Genomic DNA, 16,031 nt, shown 5'->3' with positions numbered 1-16,031 from the left:
CGGTTCGGTTTTAAGACCGATTTGGTTGTTCGAAAGGGGAGCCAATACCAAAACCAACGGTTTGAGTCGGTTCATGAACCGGTCTAGGTGAAACCGGCTTTCTTATCAAACCGGTTCAAGTCGGTTTGCCATGATTCCATGAACCGGCCCTAAACTGGTTTTTTTTAACACCTCTATGTTATATAATTAATACTCCGTACCTTGAGATCATTAATTCATCATTATTGGTAACGATACGTTGCTTGCAATAATTTTATTGATCAAATAATGGGCGCAGTATAAATTTTTTTTATGTGATTGTTTTACATTGACATTATATTGATTTTTTATTACTACGAGAATCCAGTAACCCATAAATTCCAAACAATAATATCCATTATATTATTTTTCAAATTCGTACTGTTGAATTTATTACTTTATTTATTTACCTACAATTTACAATAATACACTCCTTTATTTACCCATTAGTGTCTTCTACGGGGTCAATGATCACACCCTGACCAAAGGCGGCGGAACATGCCGAGGTGTAACGATTGTCCATAAACACATGACACTAATTAAAGTGGCAATATTTAATAAACTCATTTCATTTCACAACATCGAAAATGTCACATAACAATTATCTATAAAATAACCATAAACAAGATATCACAAAATATGGCAAATTTGATATTGTTCATTTTTACTAATATCCTAAGGTCTTTGATGTCGTTTTCTTCACAATCATAAATCAACCAAGATGCAAACCTGCAACATTTCATAAACTAAAGTTTGTCAACACAAAGGTTGGTGAGCAATTCATAAATTTAATCATATTAGTATATAATAAAGATAGCCACAAAACTTGCATACGAAACGATAAATAAAAATGGTAATTTGAATAAATAGATATCGTTAAACACATTAGCGACACCTAGCTATAAGGGGATGTCACATAGTCTAGGATTTTATAGTTATCGTTAATTGCATTACGTTAACGACACCTTGCTATAAGGGGATGCCAAATAGTCTAGGATTTTATAATTCCACCAACCAAAAGCGATAAACACATAGGCATATAAGCATAAAACACCAAATCGAGCAATTATTTAGGTAAAGTATACAACTACGTTTGTGGTTTAAGATTCAAATATAAAGCATTTTATTGAATAAGTATGAAATGTCACCCCCAAAATAAAAGATGGAAAATGGGGTATGAAGTACTCACCTTCAAGTAGTAAACTTGAAAGATGATAATTTGGAGATTTGTCGGAACGACGAGTTTAACGCACAATACATAAAAAGAAAAGAAGTCTTGAATTTAGAAAGGTTGTCTTGAAGGTCTTTAAACAAAATAAATATTGAGAAATGTAAATAATTAAAGTTCAAGGTTTAAAATGTAACTATTTAAGAATTTATAATAATAACCCTTTAAAAATGTAAGTTTGCTCGAAACCGGGTTAAAGTATCTAACCTTAATATTTACTCAACCTATGTTAAGTAATAAGGTAGGTAAAATGCAAGAATGCAAATCCCTTTGGAATAAAGATACTAAAACGGTTTTTTTATCGAGTGTTCGGGTTGTCGGTTAGGGTCTTGATAATTGGTTAAACCCAAAGTCAACTTTCCAAAATATTGAATGTTATGAGATAACTCAATAAAATTTAATAAGACTTAACTAAACATGTAGTTCCATTGTTTTAGAACTAACAACGCATGTTAAGCGAGTGTTCGGTTTTGTCGGTCCAAACTTTGTTATGAGTCAAGTTGGATCCAACATTTCCAAGTACTTAAGAAAATATTTAAAAATCAATTTGTAACTATTTTTAAAGAAATATACAAGTCTTGATGGCTAAAAAAACACACTTGTGTGTCTTAAGCGAGTAAGAATCGGTTTGGTTCGGTTTCCATCTTACAACAAGTTCATAGATGGTTTCCACATGTCCAAACACTAAAGAACTTGTATAATAATGTACAAATAAAAATACTTTGAGTTTTACAACCAAAAGTTAACAATAAAGTCTTTAAACAAAAGTTCGGTTTTCGGTTCGGATCGTGTTTCGGGTTAAGACCGAGGTAAGATTCTACAAACCCATAACCATAGAATTTGTAAAAATGATTTTAGAAACTTAGATCTAACAATAAGTATGTTTAAACAATTATTTAACAAAACTAGTAACAAAGTTTGGTTTACGGTTTAGAGTTATTTACGATTAAACCGAAGCATAGACTCTTAAAAACCCATAATCATGGAACTTGTAAACATGACCAACAAACTAAAATAAGCAAGATTAATATGTATGAACAAGTTATATAGATGTATATATATCAAAGACACAAAATCCTCCATGAAGCCTTGCCTTATGAGGTCCGAAACCTCACCCACCGCAATCGGAGAAGTAACTACCAAAGGTAAACAAGGAGTGTATATTATATATATGTTGCACAACCATAAACAAGTATTAATAATGCTACATAAACTAATTAAGATGAAAGACTAAAACCTTCAAGAACACTTAAGAAGATAACATTGAATCTTTGATGTTTGAGAGAGTGTTTTTTTTTTTTTGGAGTTGTAGCAAGGGAAAATGAAGAGGAAAGGTGTTGTATATATAGGGTAATGTTGGTGGTCAAATATGGGTGTGAGACACAAGAGTTTTCATGCAAAATGGATCAAGACAAAAACACAAAACAACAAAAAAATAATAAATAAATAAATAAATAAAAATAGAATGTTTTCAAGACCCAACAAGTGTGAAACAATATTGTAACATAAATCCATCATTTTGATTATAACATAAGCTTCGGTTTACAAATCGGGTCGATTTACATAATAAACAAATACAAAAACGAATACAAAAAAGACCCGAAATTGACGAATGTCACACTTAATTTCACCCGATATTTCCTCATTTTACGGGGCACTCGTACCATAGCAAACTCAAAAGTAAAAGTTACATAAATTTTGAACTATCAATGCGCTTATGGATGAGTGATATGAAAATGTGTTATTGAAAAAAGTTACTCTTATCATATATATCATATATTTTTCAAAGACGTTTTATAAGAAAGTAAATAATAAGACTTATAATAATGTGATCACAATGTTTATGAAACTAAAGAAAACTATTGAAGTTTTATAAGAAAGTAAATAATAAGACTTATAATAATGTGATCACAATGTTTATGAAACTAAAGAAAACTTTCAATAGATTAGAGACGGAAATCAAAATCTAGATTTCACTAGAATCAACACGAGTCATCCAATATTTAATAAGTGGCACGCAAGAAAACCAACTTTGTCCCCGTTGATTTTATTAATTACGACATGGCAACGTTAAGAAATTATTAAATTATAAAATATCAATCTGACCAAATTGTCGTCTTGATTGGTTTGGTTATTGAGGCGGTTTAGGATCGAAGTCTAGAAATTGAAATCTAATCAGATCCACCAATTAATGGATTAAACAGAGCATCCAAATGAGCACTTCTTTTTCTTTTTTTAATGCTAATTAATTTGAAAATAGGACTAACAAAAAGATGTAGACTAAGGTGGTGTTTGTTTTTTTACAAAAGATCTTCCTGGTCTTTTTTGTCTGCAGCACACAGACCACGCGCAAACATTGCCCTCTGCAGACTGTTTGTTTTTTCGAAGACGTTTCATTAAAAAAGGTCTGCGCGCCCTTTACTTGGTACAGACTTGGACCATAGTCTTCCATCCTCTTCTAAACTCATTATTTCCATCAGATATCAATTAAGTTATTAAGTTTTTGTTAATTGATTTGTTCAATTGAGTTGTTAATTGATTAGTATTTTTTTTGTTTTTTGGTTCAATTATAATTTTGCATAATCGTTCAAGTATTTTTAGTTTTTAGTTGAAAAAAGTTTCTAGAAAGTTAAGGATTATAAAAAGTCTATAGAAAGTTTTTAGTTGAAAAAGGTTTGTAGAAAGTTTAGGTTTATGTCATTGGCTTGTGAGTTGTTTTAAGCTCAAGTTTTGGCTCGTTTCATTCATTATGTATGAACTATCTACTTTCGAAAACAATTGAAACTTTTGGAGGAAAAAACATTCACGTGGAAAATTGTTAATGTAAGTTTTATAATTTGCTAGTTCATAAGTATAAAATTTGGATTTATAGATTTTTAATTGTTGCTGGATAATTTGTGTTTTTGGTATAGAGCTTGTATTGAAAGTTTTTGTAGCCTGCAGACGTTAAAAAACAAACAGTCTTCTTCTTGCAGAGTGCAGAGGTTTGGTCCACCTCTTCTGTTAAAGATGTCTGCAGATGTGGTCCGCAGACTGCAGACATTTTACCTCTAAAAAAACAAACAGCACCTAAATATATTAAAAATTATATTAATTATTAATTAAATTAAACCTATTTTCGATTCCCTTATACAGTTATCCCCGTTCAAATTTATCACTTAATAAGCTATTCCTGATTTTCATGCCATGCAGTCATGTATAACGATAAAATGTAGAAAAAAAAAAGGTCATAATATTTCAAATAAAAAAGCAAGCCCCTAACTTGCAAAACAAACATAATTCCAGCCATTTAAGGAAGGAAAAAAAAACTTGAAGTTGTTGAGCTAAACCTAAGAGCTTTCAAAATCATACTATTATATGTAACATGATGTTAGCCTTTTCATTTATTTCCAGAACTAAAACGCCATAAGAACTCACCCCTCCAACAGACTTCTATTCCTCATCTGTTCTACCAGATGAACCTGTGATAACAACAAACCAACAAAAACAAGTTTATAACTTGTAACCATCTATTTTCATCACAATTGTCTATATAATTATGTCCTAAAACGTACCACGGTTTCCAAGCGGTATGCATAATGCAAACAGTTTGACAAAGTAATCCCCAAAGGGCCTTTCAGCGACTGGTATAAATTTCCCAATAACCGCAAGAGGCCAACTAGTGACGAATTGAAAAACAACAAATAAGATAAATCATTAACATTGAAAAGTTTATGGTTAATACAAAAAAATGACTATATTTTCAACCTGATTTTAGTAACTTATACATACACAAATAAATTTACTAAATTAAACTTTGTGTATGTATTGTCCTTAAACTTGTCAACAATGCAAGTATTTATGAATTTCTTTTTTATATTAATGGCTTGCCAACTCTTTGAACATTTGTCAAAACTTAAAATTCAAACATTTTTGCGCGCGCACACACCAAAAAAATAGAATGAAAAAAGTATATCATCTTAATTTACAAAATTAAGAGTTAACAAAAGTAAATGCATTTTCGACAAGTTAAAGGACTTTAATATACAAAAACTAGTTCACTATTTTGTATATTTTTGACAAGTTGAGATTAATATACCAAAATTATTTTGAAGGTCTTTTTCATGAACATAAGAAAGATACCTATTTTATTATGGTGTCAACAGGAGTGATTTCAAAATACAACTTACCTGAAAAACCCGATTGCAAGAGACACCAGCCACAATTGCCAGCTCAGCCTTACGGTTGAAGTAAACTTTCCAAGAAACATGACGATTATGACCTGAAGAACCACAGTAAAGCTCACGATGCCCACAAACAAACGATTTTTAGTAACTCCTTTGAAAACATTCAATTCATCAGGCTTCCGTGCATTGAACTCATTGAATATCTGCAGTTACAATAATTAGTAACTTGTTATAGTCAATTCTCAACATAAAATCTAGCATAATTTGAAATAATTACCTGAGAAAAGACAAAGGCGTTGAATATGAGAGTATTTTTCTCTTTAGTAGCATGTTCATTAGGGTCATGCTGTGAATGCAAAATTTCTCTGCCTCGGAAATTGAGTACAAGGAGAACCGTCACTTGATAAAGAGCCTGTACAATCAAATTCCTCCACATGATATTTGTAATAAGAGGCTCCCTGAGAAAAGAATAAAATTAGTTACGTGAAACAGAAATAATAACTAGCTGATGAAACAACAAATATTAATATATTGTTGCTAAAAATAACCTGCGGCCAACAGGATGGCGGTCCATGAGGTGATCAGTTGGCGGTTCAGTAGCAAGTGCAAGTGCACCCAGAGTATCCATGATCAAGTTCACCCAAAGGAGCTAAACAAAAATTAAAAAATATATATATAAATTTGACTCCATATTTTGGCGTAAAATAATTAAACAAGATGTATGCATATACCTGCACCGCATTTAAAGGGACATCACCAGAGGAAATTGCAGCCACAACGTTAATTACAAGTGCAGCCACATTCACAGTAAGCTGGAACTGGATAAATTTCTGTATATTTGCATATACAGATCTTCCCCACCTAACAACCTGTTATGTGACAAGCAGAAACATATTAATCTTCTATGTAAAGTCCGGTTTTATGCTTTTGAAACTTATTTTGATCCAACTAGAAGTAAAAAAAATATAACTAATCACCTTTACAACTGAAGCAAAATTATCGTCCAGTATGATGATGTCACTACTCTCTTTTGCCACTTCAGTGCCTTGAATCCCCATAGCAAGACCAATATCAGCCTACAAGACAAACACTTGTTAATAACATATCAAAAGTGATGCTGATTTCAAATAATAAAAGGATTTGAATTACCTCATGTAAAGCAGGGGCATCATTTGTGCCATCTCCAGTAACAGCAACAACATGTCCTGTCTTCCTTAGGGCTTGCACAAGTAACAGTTTATCATTAGGAGATGATCGCCCCATCACCTGTGGGCCATACACACGTACAACTTAATGTAAAAGTAGATGCAAAACAAATATTAGGGTTTCATTGAGAAACTACATACAGATATTTTATCAGCTACTTCTAGTCTTTGTGCCTCAGACATAGCACGGAATGATTTCCCTTCAATTAAGTTTGGCTCGGTAGCATCTGCATCTGACCCAAGGATTCCGCATTCTAATGCAATTGCTTTTGCTGTTTGCAGATTGTCCCCAGTCACCATTCTCACCTGCATTGATTAAGGTAAACTAACAACTGTTTGCACATGAATAACAGGTACAATAATATAACAATAATTACCTTCACACCAGCCTTTACACAAAGTTGGACAGCATCTTTCACACCTGGCCGACAAGGATCCTACAATGCAAACCACTTATTAAAAACTTGATGTTGTCTAAGTAACTTTACCCCATACATTAATAAATTGATCAGAAGATTACACACCTTCAAACCAACTATTGCAAGCAAAACAAGATCACCCTCAGGCAATTCCCAAATTGACAGCTCTTCTTCATCTGTTGGTACAGTTTCTCCTTTCAGTGGTCGGTAGGCAATAGCAACACACCTCAAACTTCTAGCAGCCATATCTTCAATCGCCTTTTTAAAATATTCCACCTGCAAGTTTAAGAATAATTAACTTTGAATCATATGAAATTCATCCTTGATATTCAGAAATCATAACTCATAAGAGAAACAGCATTCAATTCATAAACTTGCAAATGACTAAACACCTTTCCATCATCAAGGGGAATAAGCTGCTCGTTACTGTCCATGTATGTTGTGCAAGCAGCCAAGACAATTTCAGCTGCACCTTTCCAGTGTGCATGAACTTGAGAATCAGGCTGTAATAAAAATCAAAGAAATAAATTTATAGTTCAGGTGAAGCATAACACCTTCAAAAGAATATTAGGTTTATTGAAAGTAGATATGAATATTGGAAAGACTGTACAATTTACCCGTTTCACCGCAACACCGCCTCGTTTTTTCTCGGAGTTGAATGGAAATGCATGAATAACTGAAGATTCTGACCTGACAGCTTCAAAATTCATTCCAAGCTGCAATTATTACAAAACAATAAATCAGATACAAAAAATAATACAAAAAAAAACTATATAATGTGTGAATGAGCAACTTGCATTAACACCCCATTGAAGAATGGCCTTCTCGGTTGGTGATCCAGAAACCTCAACATCTTTGCCGCCCTTATAAACACAACAAATAAATAAACCGGCAGAGTGAAATTTTCATCCTCAAAATAAGATGATAAACACTAGACCTACAGAAATACAAATCATGACATACTCTGAAAAGTATTTAAAAACCTTACTTACCTCAGGCAGATATACACTGCCAGTTGTATTCTGAGCTACACTTTCAATGAGAAGAGATGTAACCCCTGCTGGTAACTCTGACGTGTTGTTTGGTGGATCAATCTTTTTCCCACATATATAAGCCTCAACCACAGTCATCTGAAAAAAGCAAAAAGCATGTTAATGCATTGACTTAAAATGAAGAAACTTTTATCTTTCAAAATAATGGAAAAAAAAAACACAATCAGAAATAAACAATTAAGTAATCTCACCGAATTCAATGTCAAAGTTCCAGTTTTGTCACTGCAAATTGTAGTCGCAGAACCCATTGTTTCACAAGCAGATAGTCTCCTAACCTGCAAATTAAGCAAATTAAAGTAAAAACAAATCGGAACCCGAGAGTTTTTGAGAAAGAAATATCAAACGCACCAATGCTTTGTCAGCCATCATTTTCCTCATTGAGTAAGCAAGCCTGTATAACATGATTAACAGGTCAACCACTAATGTGTCAAAAGAAAATGAGTAAATCTCACATAACAGGAAAGAAAACCACATATTGGTACACAATAACAGAAAACTTACGTTAAGGTGACAGCCAATGGAAGCCCTTCTGGCACCGCAACAACAACAATCGTCACCTGTTGTTCAATTGCAACTTTTCAGTTGTAAACTTTACAAGTACAAATACTATTTTACATTTTAGCACCAAGGTCACATTCAAAGTACAAACCAGCAGTTTGTTCAGTTCTCAAAAATCACCAAAGACAATCATTATACATACCGCAACAGTGAAAATCTTGATTGCACCATCAATAGCATCCCCAAGACTAGTTTTGCCACCAATAAACTCTACTTTTCCCTCTTCATCCTTCGTGTGTCCAGTAAAAAACCTAACAGAAAATAATCATCTTAGAGCTAGAAAGAGCAGTAAAAAGTATTGTTATAAAGCCTTGATATTAAATTACCTAGCAAGAAGGATGACAAGAACTGACACAGCAACCACAAGCCCAACTACACCAATAAACGTTGCGACCCCATTTAAACGCACCTGGTAAAGGTCAATTGCCAATACATCAAAACTTTGAATGCTTTTGTAGTCATGAAAAATACTTATTTATTGCCAATTACAATAAAGAAGTTTGACCCGAAAGCTAACCTGCAATGGTGTTTCCTCACCGTTATCTTCTGATATGCTGGCCATAAGCAATCCCCATTCTGTATTTATTCCAACACTAGTCGCCTAAAAATTATCAAGTAAACATAATTTTATGTCCATATAGAAAAAGATTCAAAAAGTCATCACGAAAATGAGAAAACGAAAAAGTTATTAAATTTCTAAAATCTCAAAAATTGAAAAGATCTATAATATATATATAAACGAAAACCCTAAAATCCTACGTGTCGCGATGTGGTTGCTCCCCGTTTTTATGGAAGCCACCAGATTGCTTGATTTTTAAATGGAGGACTCTCATTGATTTAACCCAAATTCATGGGTATGGGTCTTACCAAAACCAGATAACTCTTAAACGGGTTATAACATCTTATTAAATTAAAAATTAATCTTACCAATTATTTGATATGAAAATCCTACAAAATAGGGATATACTAAAATTTAATATCCAATTTAAAAAGAAAAAGATATTATTTATAATTAATAAACAATTTTATAGTAAAAAACATAAGCGGGGGTCACGGGTCACCAAATCCAGATAGCTTTTAAACGGGTTATAACATATCATTTATTTATGAAACCCTTTCATCATCAAACCTTAAAGTATATTATTAATTTTCTTACAATAAAGAAAATTAAAATCCCAAAAATAAGTATTAAAAAACGAAAAATGTAAAACAACCATTCTCTCAAGCCATCAGATTGCTTTATTTGTAAATGAAGGCTTCTCACGCATTTGACCCAAATTCACGGGTAAAGGTCTCACCAAACCCAGATAGCTCTTAAACGGGTTATAACATTTCATTATATTAAAAAATAATCTCATCAAATATTTGATATGAAAATCCTATAAAATAGGAATATACTAAAAATTAATATCCTATTTTATTTTAAAAAAAGATATTATTTATAATTAAGAAAGAATTTTATAATAAAAAAAATAAACGGGTAATGGGTATCACCAAACCCAGATAGCTTTTAAACCGGATTATAACATATCATTTATTTGTGAAACCATTTCATCATCAAACCTCAAGTATATTAATTATTAACCTTTTACAATAAATAAAATTAAAATCCAAATATACATATATAAATATTAAAATGAATAATGTAAAACAACCCCCGTAAATACAGGGGATAAAATCTAGTTTCATAAATATTTTAAAGAAAGTGGATGTGAGAAATCATCTTTCATACCAGCATTGTACCATAACCATCAGCCACCTTGCATCCAGACATTAAAAATGGGGATTTGTGATCTTTGGTAACCTGTTCAACCACATAAAACGTTATGTTACTCACAATAAAAGATCATAAAAATGTAACACATGAAAAAATACATGGAACTTACGATTTTACTCTCCCCGGTCATACTTGACTCGTCAATAGCAAGAGAGTGACCAGAAATTAAAACCCCGTCAGCTGGAACCTGAATTATAATTGAATCAACAAATGCAAGAATGGAAATCACAAAAACCATGTTACTAAAAAGAAACTTAAAACATATTCCCTGACCTGGTCTCCAATTTTTAGGGGTATGACATCCCCCACAACGATATCAAATATTGAAATTTCCACCCTTCTTCCACCTCTAACAACCTACAAATAGCAGTCTTAATTTGTCAGCAAAACCAAATACCTGATATAAAAAAAATTGTACAAAATACAAATACATTAATGAAAACCCACCTCCAATTGTATGTTCTGCTTCTCCTCATTTAAGTTTTGAAATTGAAGTGATTGTTTATAGTCACTTATGGCTAGAAAACAGAAAAAATGTTTAGACATCAAGTTTCTGCCAGTAACATGATGACTGAAATAACCAGTTATTCACTGATGTACCTGTAACAAGTATGACAATTATAACAGCCAAAGCTATGCTTCCCCCATCATACCACCCTTCTTTAATTCCCTGAAAATATAGCAGATGTTAAAAAAACAGAATTTATCATACTATGTACAAGGGTAAATGTAGTGACAAGTTCCGACTCACTAACCTCCGTTTTAATGCCTAGTGCCAGAGAAGCTGCAGCAGCTACCATCAAAATGATCAAGGTTGTATCTCGACAAGCATCCAGCATAAACCTCTATAAACATATTCCAACCCATTATTGAAATTTCCGATTATATAAATTCTTAACAATATCAATAGAGTTTAGGAAAAGAGAGCACAGAAAACAAGCAAGTACCCAAAATCTTCGCCCCTTTTTTCGTGGATATGTATTGGACCCAAACACATTTTTTCTATCTAATATGTTTGCATCATCCTCTTGAATTCCCTTATATGGGTTTGTCTTCAACGTTTCTGCTAATCCTTTAACCTGTTGTGTTCATGGAGGAAAAACAGTGTCAACCACAAGATTACAAATGGCTGACGGTTCTGTGTGTGTATGTGTGCGTGCGAAGGAAAGAGAGAGAAAATCTGAATCTATCAGAAACTTACCCCTCCAAAGTTTTGCAAAGCCGAAAAATCATGGTCTCTTGTCATTGTAGCAAGCTGATCAGGACTAACATCATAATCACCGGCAGGAATGGGAGTTGGGGGTGCTTTTGGGGTTCCTGTTGCCGAGAGAATGTTAATAAGTCAATCCAGTATCGGCGCCTAAAAGGTATAAATGTAAATCAACAAAAAGAATACCATCTGTTTTTTGTGCAGCTGCTTGAAAAAGATAGGCTGCCTGAAAATACCAAATAACGGGTCATAAGTTAGTTGAGGTTAAATTAGATTATGTATAAACTATAAAGATGAGAGAGCATTACTCGTATGACATGAGCGTGAGTTCTGATCTTTGCAATAATTTCTTTCTTCTCTTCCGCTTTTTTCAAATCCAAAGTGTAGCGGAATCGACGGGAAGCATTTAATACAAGTGCCGCTTGCTAAATCAACGAAAATTTAGTTAATGAATCAATCGCATTGAAAGCAAAAGAAAATAGTGAAGATGTAACAAGATCACACTATGGTTGTATTTTATTAAATCAACATAGCTACACTAGCTAATAGTCATAACATGGAGTGCTAGAGTTCATGTATCAACATTTTGCTAATTTGTTTGTTAGCCCTTGTAACAAAACTACATTGCTGCTGATTCATGAACCAACTAAAGAAACATAATATATAAGTATATGACACGTGAACAATAGGAATGTAGATTATTTCCGATTTATAAAAATAATCAATATATATCATGTACAAACATAGAAGCATGAAATAAAAGTTTTATTACATGTGGCGATCAGAATCTTACGATTTAACCGTTTACAATACATAGCGCATTGATAGCGCAATAATCGTTTTCCAAACATTTGACTATCCTAAAGAGTAACCATTCATTAACAACGCGCACGTGTTATATGCTCTGAAGAAGTAAAGGAAACAAACATTCAGCTAAAAACCGACATTATGTTTTAACATGTTGGTGAAAACCTAAATCCTTCATACTATGACTGATTTATATAAAAACACATCTTCGGACCAAGTATCTCTTGCGAGTACCTTGTCCCAACAGTTATCGGTCTCGTATTTAACGACTACTTAAGAAACCAATAAGATCCCATAGCATGACAGAAACACCTAATTAAGAGAATCTACACCATCTCCTTTCACAAAAAGACTAAACAAAATAATACAAGAAACAAGCCCTAACTGAAAGCCACAAACAGATCAAAAGTAACATTCCTCATTGACAGTACAGCATCAATTTTACAATCAAAGCATAAGATGAATTAAGTATAGTATACCCTCCATCTCTTAAGGCGGTCAACCGGAGCGCTTTTAGTACGAAGAATGTCAAAGGGATCATTAACGGACTCGTAGTCTTGGGTGCTTCCACCGCCGGACTCCAAGTCCTTGCGGTCGCCGTTACTCATTAAATCAACTGTCGCAGAAAAGATGACACCTCACGCACAATTCTATTCAAAAAAAATAATAAATCATAATGAAGTGACTGGTGTGATCGTCAGCTAAAAGTAAAAGCAAAATCAATTGGTGGATTACAGTAGTAAGACGGAGGCGTTGTTAGGGTTTCGCATTCACACAAATCAAATGCTTTCGGTAAATATAATATACTTTGCTTTTGCTTGCTTCTTTTCCACGTTGACTGACTATCCTCTGCGGAATTTAGGTCGTTGACTCGTCTTAATGAAGCCGAGTTTTTAGCTGTGTAAAGTTCGGAGTAATTTCTCAATGCATATATATATATATATATATATATATATATATATCCTCTTATTTTTATTATAAAATTAAAAATGTTAAAGTATTCACGTCTCATTCTTCAGCAACTTCACGGTAAAGCTCATGTTTCCATTATTTTACGTGTATTATGATAATAACTCTATTAAAGCATTCGTATGATTCTTCGTCAGTATTCAAATCAGCTCTTTTGTATCTATCTCTAAACTTTACTTAACACACTACATCAGGTTCTCTACCTTTAGTTTTTTTTTTCTTTCTTGTACACTCACAAGTATTTTAAAGATGATGAATAGTACATCTCTAGTTACAATATTACTATTCATTAAACGCTAAGATGGAGATGCAGAATGTAGGAAATCTATATATTTTGAAGATAATGATAGATGTAGAGAAGTGTATGTGAATGCTCTAATTAATCATAAAAATACTTTTTTCTCTAAATTTTGTTTATTTTTTATAAACCTCATATATCTTCATTGTCCATTTCTGTCACCATCATACTCCCAAACACTTTTTTTTATACACTCATAACAAGTTTAGAAAGTGATAATTAGTAACCTATCAAAAATATAGAGTTTACTAGCTTACTAATAAGTATTAACTCTACTATAATTTAGAGATGTCAAGAAATTAGAGAACGTGATGCAGAGGTATTATTAGCACTTTTCTTTATTATTTAGATATAAACACATCAACGGGCACATTAGTTGTTTTTAGATTAATATATGCTAAAACGTTTTCAAATTGAACACAAACTAAAGGTGTATATATAAAGATGGTGCATCATGTATGTTAAACCAGAAGACAAGTGTAAAAACGTGTATGAAAAGATAGTGTATGTGTTCCATTTATAGTTGAAGTTAATTTTTTGAAAAATGACTACTATTTAATCCTTATTTAAAAAAGCAATACAAAAAATATAACCCCTCCTATGGTTAGGGGCCAACGAAACATTATTGCCACCCTGGACGGATCAGCCTTGTCAAAGTTAATTATATAGTCTCCTTGTTATTGGTAATTGGGTTCTATTTACGAACTTTTTTCTTTCATCAATTTCATTTATGTTAATAGAAACTCTCATCATATAGTCCACCAAGGTTTGGAATAGTTCTGTTAATTCTTGTACAAGATTTTCTATTGTGAACAGGAACCATATCCATAATGTTTCAAGACTACACAAAGTTAGGTTTTGTAAGGCTTAACTTCGTTTACGGAGCGACACAAATAGGAACCCTATATATTGTTGTAAATGAAGATGAAATGGTGAGGATTATTTTTAGATGATCATAAATTAGAAAGGATGACAACTGACACACCTGTACTAAGTCATATATCCTCAAACAAATTTAAACGATCAATTTAGTTTGACTGGTAATTTCTAATATCTCAGGAACACTTTTGTATAACCAATGTTTTCAGGATTGGACTGGACATCGAACCGATCATCTTAGACTCTTATCGGTCCACTTCGATGGTAAAAATAAAAAGCAGATGACAACATAAATAATTCAATAAAATAATTGCATTTATGATCTAAATTTGTAATTTTTCTTTATATTTAGTATATATTTAATGTTTTAGCAAAATATGAAAACATAAATAAATAAATATCAAAATCAAGTAATATATTTTTTTTCTTTTTTTTGAACGGGCTAAAAGAGAGTTTGAAGGAAAAAAAACTATAAATATGGTTCACCCTTATATTTTTCCTATTCTTTTTGCTAAATTGGCTACTATGATACGTGGTTTGCTTTGTGTTTTTTATTAGTTTTTCTTAATGGTTTTTGGTTAGTTTTTTTTTTCCTTTAAAGGCTATTTGGATTGTTGACGGGCCATCGACCGGCTCGATTATCTTATTTCATTATCAATAGGAAGCATATCATAAATGGGAATACTCTGATTTAACTTAAAACCCTTTATTCTATCTAACATGTAAGACTTAAAACGAAAACCTTTTCATTTTTAAAATAAAGTGTTTGGTGTTTAAACTTGAGTTTTGTATTAGTTATTTGATTATTGAAAAGTCAAGTTTTTTAAATTAATAATAATAAATAATAAAAGTAGAAGCAGATCATCCACCCACGTAGAAGGACATTCTTGCTTCTCGACAGGTGGAACAGGCGGATCACATGTCATCACGCGTTTTCTCTCACTAACATTTATTTAATTATTTTATTTTTTAAACGACTTTTGCTCTCTCTATTAATTACCTTAGCATTCAAACCTTGTATGGGCGTTTCGTTTCACAAAATTGAATAGAATTGAAATTGTAATTTACATAGGATTTAAAATTAGAAAGAATTAGATTTGAAATCTAAACATTTTAATAGGATTGAAATTGGAAGGAATTGAAATCCAATTCATTATGTGTTCGTTTGACAAATGAATTGTAATTTATCACCACAAAATCAATGCGTCTTCAGCCAACCCCACCGCATTCAGGTAGGAGTGGTAAATGGGTTGGGTTGGGTCGAACGGGTCATGGGTTGGTAAATGGGTTGGGTCAGAATAGGTCAGTTAAAAAAGAGTTGTTTTGGTTTTGGTCAGAACAAGTTTCGGGATATTTTATATTTATTTTTTTTAATGAGGATAACAGCGGAAACATTTTAGTTTTTTTATTTTTTGTTTTTATTTATATTTTGCATTATTATTATT

General features: G+C 32.3%; 1 protein-coding gene across 1 annotated transcript; it reads right to left on the bottom strand.

Annotated features, from left to right (window-relative positions):
- Window positions 1-4,660: 4,660 nt before the first annotated feature.
- On the bottom strand, window positions 4,661-13,048 carry LOC143588234 (calcium-transporting ATPase 10, plasma membrane-type-like). Its single transcript, XM_077069297.1, has 32 exons — window positions 12,920-13,048; window positions 11,942-12,058; window positions 11,820-11,859; window positions 11,625-11,740; window positions 11,371-11,502; window positions 11,179-11,268; window positions 11,024-11,093; window positions 10,871-10,941; window positions 10,697-10,780; window positions 10,533-10,610; window positions 10,379-10,450; window positions 9,164-9,247; window positions 8,973-9,055; window positions 8,789-8,897; window positions 8,590-8,645; window positions 8,437-8,479; window positions 8,280-8,363; window positions 8,029-8,166; window positions 7,834-7,899; window positions 7,654-7,752; window positions 7,429-7,539; window positions 7,142-7,312; window positions 6,995-7,054; window positions 6,759-6,923; window positions 6,562-6,678; window positions 6,390-6,488; window positions 6,144-6,281; window positions 5,961-6,061; window positions 5,690-5,870; window positions 5,416-5,615; window positions 4,801-4,904; window positions 4,661-4,707 (listed from the first exon to the last, which is right to left on the bottom strand). The coding sequence occupies exons 1-32, from the start codon at window positions 13,046-13,048 to the stop codon at window positions 4,679-4,681; spliced, it is 3,237 nt and encodes a 1,078-aa protein (XP_076925412.1). The 3' UTR covers window positions 4,661-4,678.
- Between the last annotated feature and the right edge of the window lie 2,983 nt (window positions 13,049-16,031).

Source organism: Bidens hawaiensis, unplaced genomic scaffold (assembly GCF_021521415.1).
Source record: "Bidens hawaiensis isolate Kalapana, Puna unplaced genomic scaffold, B.hawaiensis_p1.1 tig00036247_1, whole genome shotgun sequence".
NCBI classification, from domain to species: domain Eukaryota; kingdom Viridiplantae; phylum Streptophyta; class Magnoliopsida; order Asterales; family Asteraceae; genus Bidens; species Bidens hawaiensis.
This window is presented reverse-complemented; position numbering and strand designations above follow the sequence as displayed.